General features: G+C 41.7%; 1 protein-coding gene across 2 annotated transcripts in view; it reads right to left on the bottom strand.

Moving 5' to 3' along the window:
* The window catches only part of SEC14L2 (SEC14 like lipid binding 2), a 749,750-nt gene that overhangs the window by 522,539 nt on the left and 209,546 nt on the right, over positions 1-17,665 (bottom strand). Inside the window, exon 2 of one of the 2 annotated variants that reach the window (XM_044065622.1) lies at positions 5,875-5,950. The exons of the other annotated variant lie outside the window; for it this stretch is intronic. Within the exon in view, the coding sequence (XP_043921557.1) occupies positions 5,875-5,950 (76 nt within the window). The remainder of the gene's footprint in view (positions 1-5,874; positions 5,951-17,665) is intronic. 2 annotated transcript variants of the gene reach the window in all.

Raw genomic sequence — 17,665 nt, 5'->3', positions numbered from 1 at the left:
GTTGCCCTTGAAGAATAAATTGCCCATGTTACATTAAAAAAATGATAAGCTAGTAATATTGCAATAGGGAATATATGGCAAACTGATTACCTAGTAATGATGAAACTTATCTCTCCTCAAAGGAGAATCTACACAGGACTGCAGCATCCACCCCCTTTAAAGTACAACATAGTACCATATCAGCAATCCATCTACATACTGTGGGATTAGAACCCACAGCCTTCTGCATCAAAAGCAAGTATACTATCTGCTGTGTTACTAGCAATGCAAACTGGGCATAAGTAGAACTTCACTTTCCCAAAAGCTCTTAGCTCCTTGTAAAATTCACTTGACAATCAACTAAATCCTTTGCAGCACAAGAAATCTAGTAAAAGCTGGGGTCTTTGACACTGTAAATTAATTAAATCTAATAAATCAACTTCACTTATTTGACATCTTCATGACAGCCTGTCACAAGGCAACAAATTATCCAGACAATAGAATATTTGCAGCCAGAATTCATAAGAAAACTTCTACAGAAATGTACAATCAGTAGGAGGTGCTGAAGGCCAGGGCCATGGACATGATGTTTACATACTATATTAACATCCATACACATAATATGGTACCTTTCTATCACCAACATGAAACAATTTTCTATATTCAGATTACCTGATCTCTTTTAGAAACAGTCCCTCACTTTCCAGAATAACCAGCATATATTTTCATAAAATATTTTAATAAGAATCGAATGTTTACTATTTATTGATCTCCCTCCAGCTACTCCAGTAAAATAAACTAGAAAGCTTTGGGGATGTAAATACAGAAGTGCTCCAGGGTGACAATATTAGGAGGAGATATAAATGTGTCTGTTAGTACATAATCAGATGCCACATCTAAACTGCATCCACTATTTAAATTGCAATGCATAAAGGCAATGGGCTTCGCAGCATTTCCATTTGACAGAAGCACACTGACATTTATACCATCATCAAGAAACATACGCATGACATTCACACTGGGGTTCTGTCCATATCTAGACTCATTTTATTTACTTACTTAGTGTTTATTAACCTTACAGGTAGACAAGTCATTCAATTAAGGCAATCAATATAATGTACACATAAAACACTGTTCAAAGTACAGCTAATATAAACAGTACACAAGGAACACAACACAGGCGAGATTAACAAATAGGCTTTTTATGCAATGCACAGTATTTCAAAGATAGCATTGCTAAAATCCATAATGCCAAAAGATCAAATGCAACTGTTGACACCAGGTCTAGAAGTGAAAGCATATGTTTCAACTCTCCTTGATTTTGCCCTGTATCTTAGTCTGTTTCTTGTAAAAGCACCTCATCAATGAATCGAGCTGCAAACATTATAGGGATAATGGCGAGCACAATGTCAGTATTACAGCAATTGTAAATAATGTAAAGATATTCTAAATACTCTGCTGATTATTACTACAGTAATTGGATTGTTAGCTATTAAACTATCTTTGTATTTTTCTTTATAGCTGCTGTAACCATTACCTTATGTATGCACAATTATTATCAACTGAATATATGTACACGCAATTGTATACGACTGACTGTCTGTGTTCCTTAGGAGTTTGGGTCATGGCTGAAAATACCTGTGTGGGTCATGAGAGAAGAGTCAAGTTGTACTACAGATTAATCCTGCCTGCCCTTTGAAAGTTTCAACAGCAGGCCAAACGCGGTACTCTTTCTCTCTCAATTGCGCTGCATTAGTGCCTTGAAAACCCCTACTTCAAAATATTTAAAAAAAAATACCTCATTGCGGACAACTGTGACAACTGTGACTCACTCACACTGGAAGAGCAGGTCTCTGCACACTCTGCAAAGTCGGACTTTTTAAAATTAAATTAATAATAAAAAAGCTTAAGTAAACTTACTATTTATTAAAACGTGTCACCCAACGCTCGCACCCACCAACGCTAATTCAATTAGGAGATGCTGTTGGAGGAGAATCATTAGAAAAATCACATGATGACAGCAAACCAATTGCATCTTGAGATGTAGGCATGTTTGTCGACAGCATACAATGTTTTGCAAAGAAAAACGCACCTTCAGAAGTTGAATCTGAAAAATACCGCCAAATGTACTTTTACATTTTTGGGTTTCAACTTATACTCTTTTACTGCACTATGAAATGGAAAACACAGTGGATTTTCTTTTTCATAGTGTAATAAAAATATAAGTCAAACCGAAATGGATCATTTGGTGGTATTCTTCTTTCCAAAAAAAAAAAATTTTAAGGGTGGCAAACGCCACTGCAGTTCCTAACCTAAATCACCACTGCAGACTATAGCCTAGCCTTCTTTGTTCTTCATGTACTTCTTTTTAAGATCTACCATGCATACATGCCTCTTTTCAGTTCAGTCCCACAAGTTCTGGTTAAAAGTGCTCAAAGTTGTGAAATACAAACTGGAGACTAAGGATTTCAAACTTAGAACTGCAGAATGAAACAAGTTAGCAAACTGTAGTTTTACCCTGTAGACCATGCTGCCAGACTATACTGTTTCTATTAGCAATGGTTTTGTACCAAAACCTGTGCAGCATTGCACCAATGGATTTGCTAATACCCAAATGAAACACAGGTACACGTGTTGCCTACCCTTGACAGACCTACATGGTCATCAAAGCAAAAAACATTAATAGATCTATTTCACATGATCGTTATAGCATTAGTGCCACTGTGGTCCCATTATCAGTCTGAAACACTGCACCATGCTATTACAAAGCTAATATGTTACTTTAATGCATAATTACATCTTCTCATGGCCGGCCTTGGGCATAGGTGAAACAGGAGGCCCCTTAAGGTGTCACTCAGTTAGGAACATTTTTCTGAATTTTGTTTAAATAATGCTGCTGCAGTGCATCTTTTCAAAGGATGCCTTATGGAGGAAGGTGCTCCTTAGCACTCAGTCTGTGGGATCTCTGCTCCATCCAATCCATGAACTAGTCAGTGAATCAGGGAACATCAATGCTCACCAATTTAGTGTCTATATTATAGGTGGAACAGAACACAAGCTCTGCAGATTCTTAGACGGCGAAGTGGATGTGATGGCTGTTGTGGAAACAGCAGGAGGATTCTATAGTCACTTCACCATAATGGTCTGCAGGTAATCCTGTAGTCAGAATACCAGCCTAAGGGTATTTTTTATCCTGGAAGGCAGCTAGATATTATAAGCAGTGGATTGACATAACACACACACACACACACACACACACACACACATATATATATATATATATATATATATATATATATATATATGTGTGTGTGTGTGTATATATATATATATAATATATATATATATATATATATATATATACAAACAAACATATATATATATATATATATATATATATATATATATATATATGCATACATATATGGGTCTACTTCATATGATCGAAATTTCATTTGACTGAAATTCATTTGACTGAGACCATACAACCCAAAGTTCATAATACTGAAAACTCACTTGACTGAAACTCATAACATTGACACTTTACAATGCTAAATGTCAACATAGTAGTGGCAGTGTGTATAAGGTAAGTAAAAGGTATATGCCCTTTTCCCCACTGTAGTGCGATTATTCTGGGACTGTAAAGCATTAAGATAGTTCCAACAGGATATTCAACAAGTTAGAAATCAAATTGAACAACTGGTGTTAACTAAAGGCATGTTTTTATTAAGTTGGGTAAAACAATCAATCCCTCCCTAAACAGGATTCAGCTCTGCTTTACCTTATTACTGTTAGTAGCTAAAAAGCCATCACTAAGGCATGGAAACAAACAGAATCCCCTACAGATAGTGAGATAAAACAGCTTATACAGGAAATAAAACAAATGGAATTGGGCTTTATATCAGGGAGGGTCAAATATAAATGCCATAAATGGAACAAATAGGAACAAATAACAATAACTAAATGTAAGGAATTACATCAACAAAAGGTCTCAGAAAATATCAAATACATCAATCAAGAAAGCAGTTCATCTGGAAAAAAACATTCTATGAATAACATTGACAAATCTTTTTGATGGAGTTTAATCCCAGACTGAATCTCAAGCAAATAATAACTGACAGTTGATGTTTTATCAATATGTGTTACCAAGACTATGAAATTCATATGTGGTGTTACATGGTTGAAGATTGAATTAGCGAGTGTCTGTAATCCCAAGTTTTGGGCTGCAGCCAGCTGTTAAAATCATCAGTTATGTCATTCATTTTGGGACAACCACTGGGGACAATGACATAGTGCACCATGCATGAGGCTTGCACTCAACATTGTTTTATTCATATGGATAACAAGCAGAAACAGTGTTGGAAGGTTAACAATAAAAAAGTGTGTGGCTCTCCTCCCTAGTTGTTGCTCTCTACTCTCCCCACATAATCTAACACACAACAACTCAAAGAAGGCCTTAATAAGCCAATAGTATTTTTTTCTTTGACTGCATGTACATCCTCTGTGACAATTTTCAAACCTATGAACACCTCACAGCTGTTGCAGATTGTCATATAAATAAGGTAGCTCGAATTACAGTCAACTCTCTTTTTTGTTCCAAAAGTTCTACTGCTATTGTTAATGACAGCATATGGCCCTTCATATATACATTTACACATCTTACATCCACCACATTTATATACCCTTAGTGGTCCTCTAATGTTTGTGGTCAAGGAGCTGTGTTCTCAGATATTATCAGAAATAGATTTGAAGTTGTTTTCCTTTCTATAAATTAATTTTGGTACCATACCTACTTTACCAAAAAAGGTTCATGTGGCCCTTTAGAATATTCCAGTTCCCCTTTACTATACTTACATCATGTCCATATCCAAACTATATTTGTGAACAAAAGAACTCAAGAATTGTGTGGTTTGTTCATTAGTTGTGCTAATGACTATTCTGGAGGATATTTTCTCACTACTGCATCATCCCATGGTTCCCTACCCAGCGTCCCATGTCCTTCAAAGTCTATCAGCTACATCCTTAACCCCTGGATTAACTTTTGAGCATTCTTGGCAACAGGCCATTCACATCCACTAACATTTCTTTCCATTTTATGCCCTACTCCTATTACTTCCCTCCCTTTGGTCCTCCATGGCAGAAAAGGGTCCAGGGAAGTAAATACTGTGGGAAGAAATAGCCTGGGAATTGTTATGGCTAGGCTTGTATAGGCCCTAGGGCCAATAGCCTAGTACCAACCTATGAACCTATAATCTGAGGGGTAAGCATGGAATGGGGATGTTCTGTGTATTGCCCAGCCTCCACAAGAGATCAGGCTTGTTGCCACCCTCTTCTCCACTTTGGCACACTTCTCCTAGTGTAACATCCCCAGCTTCCACCAAGAATCATCGCATGACACACCCACGAAAATACACACCAGGGACATTAACGAACTTAGACCACCTCAGCCATAGTCATGGCTTTATCCATGTATACCACTGGAGTGGTAAGTTGCTGTACTACTGACTTGACTTAAATTCAGTATCTCTAATGGCTGGACTTATAAAAATGTCTGATCTAAAAACTCAACTCTTTCAACTCATATCTAAAACATTTGTTTTTACATCATTTGTTCCTTGTTAATTTCCTTATCTGAAATGAACTTTTTTCTGCTGTTTCTCACAAGAAATCAGTTCTACATCATTACTTCATCTTCTTTAACTTTATTATGGCTTAATCTGAAAGTGACTGCAGTGCATAGTCATTACCCTTTCTTGTGTTTTTGTCTTTTTTAGTACTTTATAAGGCACTAAAGGGGACCCAAGTTTCCTTAAAGTTTACATCAGTCTGTGTTGTTAATGATTGTACATCCAGTTATGATTTCAAATTGTATAAAAAGGAAATGTCAGTGTTTACCTCGAAGCCAACAGAGAAGATAGTGATCATCCTGACCAGGCAAACTGGGTAGGAGGTCCTTGAGATTCTCCCGGAACTAGAAAATAAAAAGGCCATTACTGGTATCATGTTCTGCCAGACAATGGAACTTCTTTACTTCTACAGTGTGTGCAGCAAGTGATGTACTATTATATACTGTTCATCTGCCCACCTACTAAAAAAAGATGGTAAGACATTTGCTTATTAGTATGTACAATTTAAGTTTATATAATTTTGAAACAAGTTTTCCCTGGAATCTATATTTTCTTAGTTAAAAATAAAAATGAGTTAGTCATCAAAATAAATCCATCGCACCCTCAATAGTTCCTTTCCAAAGAGTGACTCAGACAGTATTTTCATTAAAGGACAACCACACCCTCAGACTCAAAAAACATTTATTTCATCATGATTAGGTGTTTCCTACATTTTAACAGCACTCTGGGACTATTTAGAGCTTTTTAAATATTTTTATATGCAATTTCTGACTCTGACCACATGGGGGCTGGCATTTTGAAATAATTCAGACTGTTTACTCTGCCTCTAAGTATCCCAGAATGCATTGTCTCAAAAAAATTGCATCAGATCTGCCACATTTTCCCTTAAGCTGCTGTCACTTCATTGACTTAACAGGCATTCACTGCTTTCTTAAAGTTCCTTACTTTTGGTTAAAATGTTATCCTTTTTCAATGACTACTTCAAACACAAGCAGTGCAAATGCTACAGAACAGAACTGAAAAGTGCATTTTATTGCTTTTGTTTCTTAGAAATGCTAACTTGCTTTCTTTTGTGAAGGCTGAAATCTAGTTCTTCAAGGCATCTCCCCTCCCACTTTACACCTACCTTCCCTAGCTGTCAAAGAGCTAAGGGTAATTTGACCCATTATCTGCATGTGATTGACAGGCACAGCAGGTGACCAGAGTAATATATTGTTTTCTTGTCAGCCTTTCCCTCCTTACAGTGGGACACTTTTTTTTGTTGCACTCCTCCTGTCAAATTTAGAACCAAGCTACATAGCACTGGGAATAATCACTGTTTTGCAAAGCATCAAACTCCCACTTATTTTTCCTTCCCGTTTGGTTAAATAGCTAACAAATGACACACTATAAACATGAAATATTTCACAGACTTGCATAACAGCACCAACATGCTTTTTTAAGACATAATTTAAAAAATTACGGTATTGCATACTTCTTGTAATCTGATGTAGTGTCGTTGATTACTTGTGACAGACATAGTACAGTTGTGTACACTTAACATAAATGTAGATATTCGAGTGTCTTCACTGTTGCAGTCATCACTGTAGGGTTCTTCCTGCCGGCAGGCAGCCCTCGGTCAGCCAGAATCCCAAAGTCTGGGTCCGGCGCCCGGTTTCAGTCATCCTCCCTGGCCAGAGCACCAGGGGTACAAAGCTCCCAGCCGACGCCATGTTCTCCAGTTTTTCTTGCCCCAGATGTCAGGTGCCCAAAAGTAAAGGCTAAAAGTAAGGTACAACAAACCCCATACCCTGTAGCAAATACACCTCAGAAGAAGGGTGAAGCAGGGAACCACACTAATGAGAGAATAAGAGGGGACAGGGGGGTGGGTAACCCAGACTGCAACAGTGAAGACACTCGAACATCTACATTTATGGTAAGTGTACACAACTGTACTATGTTCATCGTGTTTCACTGTTGCAGTCATCACTGTAGGGTTGAATCCCAAAGCTGAGATAAAGGGTGGAGGTTATTGAGTACAATGGGTGTCTAGTAGGCCTTGCAAGACTGCAGAAGCAAAGTCTGCCCTGGACTTAGAATAAAGAGGTAGATTATAGTGCTTAGAGAAAGTATGCACTGAACTCCAAGTTGCAGCTTCCAAAATATCTTTGGTAGGTAACTCCCCTGAGAAAAGCAGCAGAAGTAGCAGCAGCTCTAGTGGAGTGAGTCCTGATTTTTCCTGGGATTTGCTTTCCATGATGAGAGTAACAAAATCTGATTCCATGAGCAATCCATTCAGAAATGGTCTGTTTGGAAATAGCTAGGAACCGAGTGAAAGCGCTTGTGTTAAACGTTGTGTGTTTTGGTGGAATAAAACTTTGTAATCGTGTTAACAGCATTGGAATTACTGCCTCCCATCCAGCCATCATCCAGAATTTAGTGTGCTTTTGCTGCTTTTGCTTTTTTTCTTTCTTCTTTGGTGAAATAGCCTTGCCTTGGGAATTTTCTGCATAAGAAATAAACAGTTGTTCTGTTTTCCTGATATCCTTGGTTCTGTCCAGGTAAAAACGAAGCTGCCTGTGCACGTACAAAGAATGCAAGATCCTCTCTACCCCTTATTTTGTGGATTGGGGAAAAACGTTGGCAGGTGAATAGTTTGGTTTAAAGCCACTTTAGAAACCACTTTAGGCATGAAAGTAGGGTTAGTCCTTAAAGAAACCCTGTCTTGATGAAAAATAATGTAAGGTTCCACAGCCATGAGTGCCTGTAACTTCGAGACTCTCCTGGCTGAAGTCAAAGCCAGTAGGATAGCGGTCTTCCATGATAAATACTTTATATCAGATGTGGCAGCAGGCTCAAAAGGAGGCAGAGTAAGTTTTTCCAGAAAATAGTTGAGGTCCCAGGCAGGTATGGGTGGTGTCCTAGGAGGCCTTAAATTCTTTGCTCCTCTGAGATATTGTTTCAGAAGTGGATGTGAAAAAATTGGAGGATCTGTATTGTAATGTGCAGAGATAGCTGAGGCATGTGTTTTTATGGAGGAAAAGGATAAACCCTTATGTAACATGTCTGTCAGGTAATGTAAAATCAATGGAATATTAAGAATGAGAGGATCTGAATCCTGAGCATGCATCCAGGTGCAAAATCTCTTCCATTTACCTTCATAAGATCTAGAGCTAGGCCGTCTGGCTTCTAAGATGACATCCATGACCTGTTTAGAAAGGGTAGGATTAATCATAGACCCTGAATACGCCAGGCTGCCAGGCTGAGAGTTTTGATATGAGAGTGCAGAACCTGGTCCTGGTGTTCGGACAAAAGATTTGGAATCTGAGGTAGAATCCAAGGAGGCTCCTGGGATAGATTCATCAGTGTTGAGTACCAAAATTGTCGAGGCCAATTTGGGTCCAGTAAAATCATCTTGGGTTTGTACTGTTTTATCTTTAATAACACCCGTGGAAGAAGAGGTAGAGAAGGAAAGGCATACCCGAGAGGTTTCTCCAACTGAATAAGAGAGCATCCATTTTCCATGCTAGTTTTTGATATGTCCTTGTGCAAAAAGTCTGTAACTGGTAGTTGAGGGGAGATGCAAATTGATCTATGTCCGGGCAGCCCCAGGCTTCTGTAATCATCTTGAATATTTGGGTGTCTAGCATCCACTCATGTGGGTCTGACAGGTTCCTGCTCAGGCTGTCTGCCAGACTATTTTGTTTCCCTGGCAGGAACTGAGCTTGTAGGTCCACTTTGCAAGCTAGTGCTGCGTTCCATAGAGTCATGGCTAGTCTGCAAAGGGGGTAGGAGTGTGAACCCCCTTGCTTGTTTATGTACCACATAACTGTGGTGTTGTCTCTCTGTATCAGTAGTTGCCCTGGCTGTAGAAGATCCCTGAAAGCCAAGAGGGCATTCTGCACAGCTAACATCTCTTTTAAATTGATATGTAGGTGCTTCTGATCCTCTGTCCAAAAACCTTACAGGCCTTTCCCCTGCAAGTGGGCTCCCCATGCGTAATCTGAGGCGTCCGTGGTTAACACTTGGTAGGCTGGAGGCAGACTGAAGGCATTCCATTTGTTTTGAAGACATGCCATGGCCCACCAGTGGAATTCCTTTTGCAGGCAAGGCAAGACAGCAATCAGTGTGTCTAGACTGTGACAATGCTGGGACCATATGCTTTTTAGGTACCATTGTATCTTTCTCATATGCAGTCTTACATATGGTATGAGAAGGATGCAGGAGGCCATGTAACCTAAAGCCTGCAGGAATTTCCTTGCAGTTAGCTGAGACATTAACGCCAGGGTTTTGAAAGTTGAAGCCAGCTGAAGTTGTTTTTTGGATGTCAGGAATGCCATCTGGGTTGTTGTGTTTAAAAGAGCACCCAGAAAAGTTATCTGTTGTGTGGGTGTCAAATTTGACTTTTTTATATTCACAGTGAATCCCAGGTACTTGAGTAGATTTTGAACAAATTCCAGGTGCTGGAGTAAGACATCCTTGCTGAATAAGGCAGTCATCTAGATAAGGGTAAATTTGAATTCCCTTGAGTCTGCAGTAAGCTACTACTGGTGCCAGACACTTGGTAGACAAGCCAAAGGGCAGTGCAGAGAATTGGTAATGTTTCCAGCCTGCCTTGAACCTGAGGTATCTTCTGCACTCCTGTCTGATAGGAATGTGTAGGTAAGCCTCCTTTAAATCCAATGTCACCATCCATGCATTTTTGCTCAACATTGGCAAAAGCTGCTGCAGAGTAAGCATCTTGAACTTTGGTATCTCCAGGAAAGTATTTAAGACTGACAGATCCAGGATGGGTCTCCAAGAATTTTGTTTTCTGGGAACTAGAAAGAGTCTTGAGTAAAAGCTTTGCCCAGTCTCTGATTGTGGAACCAGTTCTATGGCCCTTATAGCCATGAGGGATCCCACCTGGTTTAAGGCCTCTGCCCATTGGAGTTTTGGTAGGTCTGGCCATCCGTTTGGTCTTGGCAAGGTATGAAAGTGGAATTTGTAACCTCTTGAAACTGCATCTAGAACCCACTTGTTTTGGGTTATGTAAGTCCAATTTCGGTGAAAAAGAGAGAGTTTTCCTCCTAGAGAGGCTTCCAGGAGAGAGGATCCTGGAGCCATGCAGGGGGAGTCATTGAGCCTGTTTCCTATAAGATTGAGTTCTGTCCTCTCCACCCCTGGGGGTGGAAGCACTCCACTGTCTAGGTCTATAAGAGGTCTGTGCTTGGGCCCTCCCTCTGGGACGCCTATATCTACCCCTCTGAGGCCTGTCCGAGCTGGGAAAGGACCAGTTTTTAGTTGGCCAATTTCTGCTAAATCTTGGGGGCTGAACTTGTAAGAAATCCTTAACTGTTTGCATGGATTTTGCCTTATCCTCCATTTTCTTTATCACCTCTTTATCCTTAGACCCAAACAAAACATTATGTTGAACAGGAGCATCCAGTAACTTTGCTTTCAATTGTTCAGGCAAATTTTGTTCCTTTAACCAAGCATGCCTTCTAATGACCGTGCCAGTGGCAGCTGCCCTGCATGAGGCCTCCAAAGCATCAAAACCACAGTGTAAGGTATGTTTCCCCACCTGCTCAGTAGCATGCATCAAATTGTGTAATTCCTTATTATCTGTACATGCAGAAATGGTACCTAGCTTTTGTTTCATAACAGACAGAAGAAATTGCTGATATTTTAGCATATGAAATTGACAATTTAAAGCCCTAATGGATAAAGTAGCAGAAGAGTACATGTTTTTGCCCCATCTCTCCAAAGCACTAGAATCCTTATCTGACGGAATAGGGTTCTTAGCAGTGGCGGCCTTAACACCCTTAGGACCCTGAGAAATGGTTTCTGGATCAGCAGTAGGATTTTTATAAAGAAACTGGTGGGAGTCAGGGACTCTGTAATATCTATCAGGCTTTGCAGGGGCTGGAGGAAAGGAGTCAGGAGTTAAATTAGCCTCAGAAAAGACATCATCCACAATATCCAAAATAGGAGGAATAGCCAGGGGTCTGTGCTGGGGAAGAAGGAAATCCCTAAGCCTTCTCTTAGATTCAGAGTACTCCTGTCCTTCCTAATGAAAATGTTCCCTCATGTCATGTAAAGTTTCCCCAAAAGAAAAATCCTCAGGGGGAGAAGCTGAAGGAATGGATTCCTCAGCATCAGAATCCTTATAAGGAGGGAAAGTATAATCCTGTTCAGAGGAAGACACTGAAGAAATAGATGCCTGATCAGAGGATTCATAGTCCAATTTTTGTCTTGGCCTTTTGTCTGGAGGGGGTGTGAACCCCTAATCATAGTTAGTAAGTCCTCCGCCATTTTAAGCATTTGTTTTTGTGATTTAGGTCCCAGATCAGAGGAGGCCTGGGCTTGAGTCTTTGTTTTAGAAGGAGTCTTTGCCTTTGTCTTTGCATTTATCTGAAGCTGCGTAGGCCTGAAAACTCCCTCGGAAGCTGGCACAGCGGCTTCGGACCCATCCGAGGGAGCATTGTCTGAAGGTCCTGCACCTGGAGTACTCAAAGACCTAGTTGGCTCCTCGTGGGAGTCCGTTTCGGCAAGTGGTTCTGTAATGGCCGACGACAGGGGCTGCGAAAGTGCCTCACTGACGACAGCTGAACCTGTAGCTGGCTCTGCTTGTAAACTGTCATCTGATTTGGACCTCGGAGGACTGTCCTTATCCTTGCGCCTTTTGTGAACTCCGGTAGTCGGAAGCGTGTCCGACGACATATTGTAATTAAATCGCCTGCCAAAGTAGTGAAAAGCAAAATCGTATCTCCACTTAATAGTACGTTGATTAAATCTAGCACAAAACAGACAACTAGCTACATCGTGGTCAGGGCCTAGACAAGGAATACAGTAAGAGTGGAAATCCTTATGAGGTATTTGCTTCCCACATGAAATACAATTATTAACTTTTTCTGACATCGGACTGGAGCAAGAAAAAAGTTTCCCCAATGGGGTACTTAGCTTTGAGAAGAAGAAGAAAGTCTTCGGAATGAAGCACCAAAAATATCAGGAGTCAGCCGGCCGGCACTTGCGAACTGCTTCCACCGCACGGCAAGAAAGACTAGAGAACATGGCATCAGCTGGGAACTTTGTACCCCTGGCGCTCTGACGTCAGGGAGGATGACTGAACAGCCAACGCCAGACCCAGACTTTGGGATTCTGGCCGACCGAGGGCTGCCTGCCAGCAGAAAGAACCCTACAGTGATGACTGCAACAGTGAAACACGAAGAACATCTGCTTTTTATGTAAAAACATGCAATTAATGTATACGCATGGTTATTGCAAATTTATGCTCTTAGTTTTTGCAGCTGTTACTGTGCTTCTGGCTGTACTTTTGTCACATATCGGTAGGTCAATGTAAAGCAATATAACAATACAAAAACAAAGTTTACAAAATTTAGAAATTACATCCAAAAATGAGACTCACCCACACTCACCCACTCACTTCACCACACTCACCCACACTCAACTCGCTCACCCACACTCACTCACCACACTCACTCACTACCCACCACACTCGCTCACCACCCACCACACTCGCTCACCACCCACCACACTCGCTCACCACCCACCACACTCACCACCCACCACACTCACCCTCACTCACCACACTCACCACTCACTCTCACTCAGACACCTCACTCACCACACTCACCCACACTCAACTCACTCACCACCCACACTCACCCCACTCCCTCACCACACTCACCCTCACTCACCACTCACCCTCATCCACCACAACTCACTCACTCACCCACATTCACTCATCCACACTCACTCACTACCCTCACCACACTCTCACCCACCCACACTCACCCACCCACACTCACCCACCCACACTCACCCACCCACACTCACCCACCCACACTCACCCACACTCACTCACTCCACCCAACTCACTCACCCACCCACACTCACCACACTCACCCTCACCCACCACACCTCACTCACTCACACTCACCACACTCACTCACCCATCCACACGCACTCACCACCCTCACTCAACTCACCCACACTCACCCACTCACCCACTCAACCACTCACCCACACTTAACCACTCACTCACCCACCACACTCACCCACACTCACTCACTCACCCACCCTCACCACCCACACCCACTCACTACACTCACTCACCACCCTCACTCACTCACCACCCACACTCACTACACTCACTCACCACCCACCATACTCACCCACACCCACTCACCACACTCACCCACTCGCTCACCCACCCCACTCGCTCACCCACCCACTCACCACACTAACTCCCCACATTCAACCACCCACACACCACACTCACCCACCCACCCACACACCACACTCACTCACCCACCCTCACTCACCCACCCACACTCACCCACCCACTCAACTCACGCACTCACCCCCACACTCACTCAATTCACACACTCACTCACCACACTCACTCAACTCACACACTCACTCACCTCACACACTCACCCTTTCACACACATAACCACAAGTTTGTTTGGCAACACCAAGAATGACCCCAGGCCTTCGTCCGAGGAATGCACAAGTAATTATGTACTTTGGCTGTGCAGACATCAGAAACAGAAACACATGCCTATACAGATCTTACACATCAAGCCGCTCCATTCAAATTGTACATGAAATGCACCCATTGAACAGTTTTCCACCTACAACATTATTAAAGTACTTTAATCCAGCACTAGTGAGCCCTACTATACACAGCCCAGTAAACCTGTCCACAGATTCAGCTTCTATTGCACAGTCCAATAAACTGTCTACTGTACATTAGTGTTAACACAGGAATTTCCAGTTCTTATCAGCATAACCACATACACAATCTTCTACCTCAGACCTTTCATGAAGGATGTTTTATTTTTAAACTTTCATTCTTCCCACTTTAGGGGTCTTACATAAATCCCAGCAAAAAGGAGACCTATAAACTGCAATCACCCTGATCCAAATCCATCCAAACATGGCTGCAAAACTAAAGGTGTTACGGTTTTGAGGGGAGGGTTAAGCAACCATGCCCACACCACCTGGGAACAATCAAATTCTTCCCGTCTTTATAACTACACAGTTCCACAACCACAGGGAAAAAATTACCCAATAAAGGCACACCAGTACCTAATGGAATTAAGGGACAATTCAACACTAGGATCATAAATCACAAAACAGACTATCAATTCAGTATATGAAGAACCTACCAGTATATTGTATTTAAAGTTACATCTAACTACCAGATTGTGCTGGGACAGCTTTAGAGATAAAAGTGGTTTTGTAAAATTCAGCAGATACTGGCAAAGTGCCCTTTATCACACAAACGTGCACACATTTGCCCCTTATCATACAGACACAAAGTTTGTTTGGCAACAGCTAAAATGACCCAAGGGCTTCTTCCTTCTGATAGCAGTCTGTTAACTATTGGTTCATAGGTTGGTACTAGGCTATCGGCCCTATGGCTTATACAAGCCTAACCATAACAATTCCCTGGCTATTACGTCCACACTATTTTCTACCCTGGACCCCTGTCTAGCAGGGTGAGTGACGTGATCCCCAGGGTTAATTTCTTTCTCCCATCCAATCATCAATGTTTTGTTTGAAGAGGGCCAAAGAGGTGGTCTGCTTGACATATATGGGCAGTCAATTCCGGAGTCTGGGCAGCCAGTGAGTCAGGAGCCTATCCCTCCAGCATTTGTTTATTGTGATGACAAGGTTTAGATCCTTGGAGCATGTAGCTCTGAGGGATTGGGATTTCTTTAAGTGTAGCATGTCCCAGAATGGGTACGTGTTTTTTCTCAAAGGGGATAACTATACATTTCTTGGCACTGAGCTTGAGCCCATGGCTCTGGCACCAAGCATCTGTTTCTGTAAGGCCCTTTTCTAGAGTATCCACAACATTTGGGGATTCAATAATGGCTCCCAGTTTGCAGTCATCTGTGAAATTTGTTAGCCACAATCCCTTAGTGCTGGCCTGTACTTCAGAGAAGTAGATGCCAAACAAGAGCGGTCCCAGGACTGACCCCTGAGGTACTCTGACTTGTTAGAAGCTGGATTTGAAGTGGGCTACTTTTACAGCGTGGGTTGTGTCAGTAAGCCAGTTGGCAACCCGAGTGACGTAGGGATTAATGCCCAGCTTAGTAAGCATTCATATACTCACACAGACACACACTTGCCCCTTGCTTGCATTCTCTCTCACACACACACACACACACACAAACACACACTTGCCCCTTGCTTACATTCACACACACACACTTGCCCCTTGCTTGCATTCACGCACACACACACACTTGCTTGCATTCTCACACACACACACACACACTTGCTCCTTGCTTATATTCTCACACACACACTTGCCCCTTGCTTGCATTCACACACACACACACACACACACACACACACACACACACACACACACACACACACACACACACACACACACACACGCACACACACACTTGCCCCTTGCTTGAATACACACACACACACTTGTCCCTTGCTTGTATTCACACACACACACACACTTGCCCCTTGCTTGCATTCACACACACACACTTGCCCCTTGCTTGTATTCACACACACACTTGTGGCTTTAAAACACAAGAACCAGTATGACGGTCATAGTCCATGATACCTCACTGGACTATATGAAGAGGGACATGGAGCTCTCCGAATACATGTTTCCCAGGTGGGTATGAATCCAGCCTCGAGTCGCATCCTACCTTAAGCAATGATTATATGACAGGATCAGCAAAAGTGACCTACTTCAACAAATGGCTTAGTTTCTGGTGTCACAACAAGGGGATTCAATCTCTGACAGCTGGGGTAGACATAACCGACAAGCCACTGTGCTTTTCAAGAGATGGTTTGTACTTATCACCACTTGGCTTCTGAATATTGACAAAAACTTTGTCACCATAGTGCCTTTTTTAGGATATGCCATGTTAAGCCCGCCAACATAATAAAAATCAGTCAGAAATACCTAAAGGTGCTGCTTCTCAATGCTAGTAGTTTAAATATAAAAAAATATTACCTGGAAGCACTCCTTACCCTAGAATATTCACACACATATATGCAGTCACAGAAACATAGTTCAGAACCGTAGTAATCACTCTGGCTATTAAAGTCTACAGTGCCTTTCATACAACTTGATCCCCCTCAGCTCTGAATAAAACATATGGAGGAGGTGTTTCAATGTTTTTAAAGCACTAATACAATGCTATACTGGTCCAAAAACATGACTGAATTGAGCTGCTGCTTGCCCAACTAACCACAGGTGTGAACCCCCATCATATCCTTGCATAATAGTGGTACTAAAAAGAGACACAGGAATGTTTAGAGGAGATGCATTAAACACGTTATAAAGCTAAACAAGGAGCAACATTAAACCATACAACCCTGAAATCAAGTTAGTATTTAATCATATTGCCTATGCTGATAAAGCAATTTCAATGTCCATAACTGAAAAATCTGGCACGGTACAATTAACACCACTAAAGCTACTGATGTGTTACAGTAAGACAATCTAGCAGACCTGAGCGAACGGTCAGTTCGTACAAGACCAGTGTTACTGCAAAATATCAATGCTAATAATACATATAAGTGGAAACAAATGGGTGCCGCTGATGAAATTATATAGTATTCTCCATTCATAACGAATGCTCCTGCTACGCTGACTCAGCAGAAAGTACAGTTGTGTACCTACGATAAATGTAGATGTTCGAGTGTATTCACTGTTGCAGTCATTACTCTTGGGTTATCCTGTTGGCAGGCTACCCGCAGTCGGCCTGAATTCCAAACTCTTGGTCCGGCGTCGGTTGCTGTCACCTCTTCCCTGACATCAGTGCACCAGGGGTATAAAAGATACAGCAAACGCCATTTTCTTCAGTTTTTCTTGCCCCAGATGTCAAGTGCCCCCAAAAGGGTAGGCTAAAAATTATGCCAATAAACATGCATGCACTAAGGTAATCATTTCCTTCATCTACAAGCAAATACACCACATAGGTTGTATAGAATAGAGAAGTACAGATAAGACCCAGCAAAAGAAAGGGGGATGGTGGGAGGGTAACCTGGTCTACAACAGTGAATACACTCGAACATCTACATTT

This window comes from Protopterus annectens, chromosome 1.part0 (genome assembly GCF_019279795.1).
Source record: "Protopterus annectens isolate FY-2018-M chromosome 1.part0, PAN1.0, whole genome shotgun sequence".
NCBI lineage: Eukaryota > Metazoa > Chordata > Ceratodontiformes > Protopteridae > Protopterus > Protopterus annectens.
The sequence above is the reverse complement of the archived record's forward strand: the minus strand, read 5'-3'. Positions and strand labels throughout refer to the sequence as shown.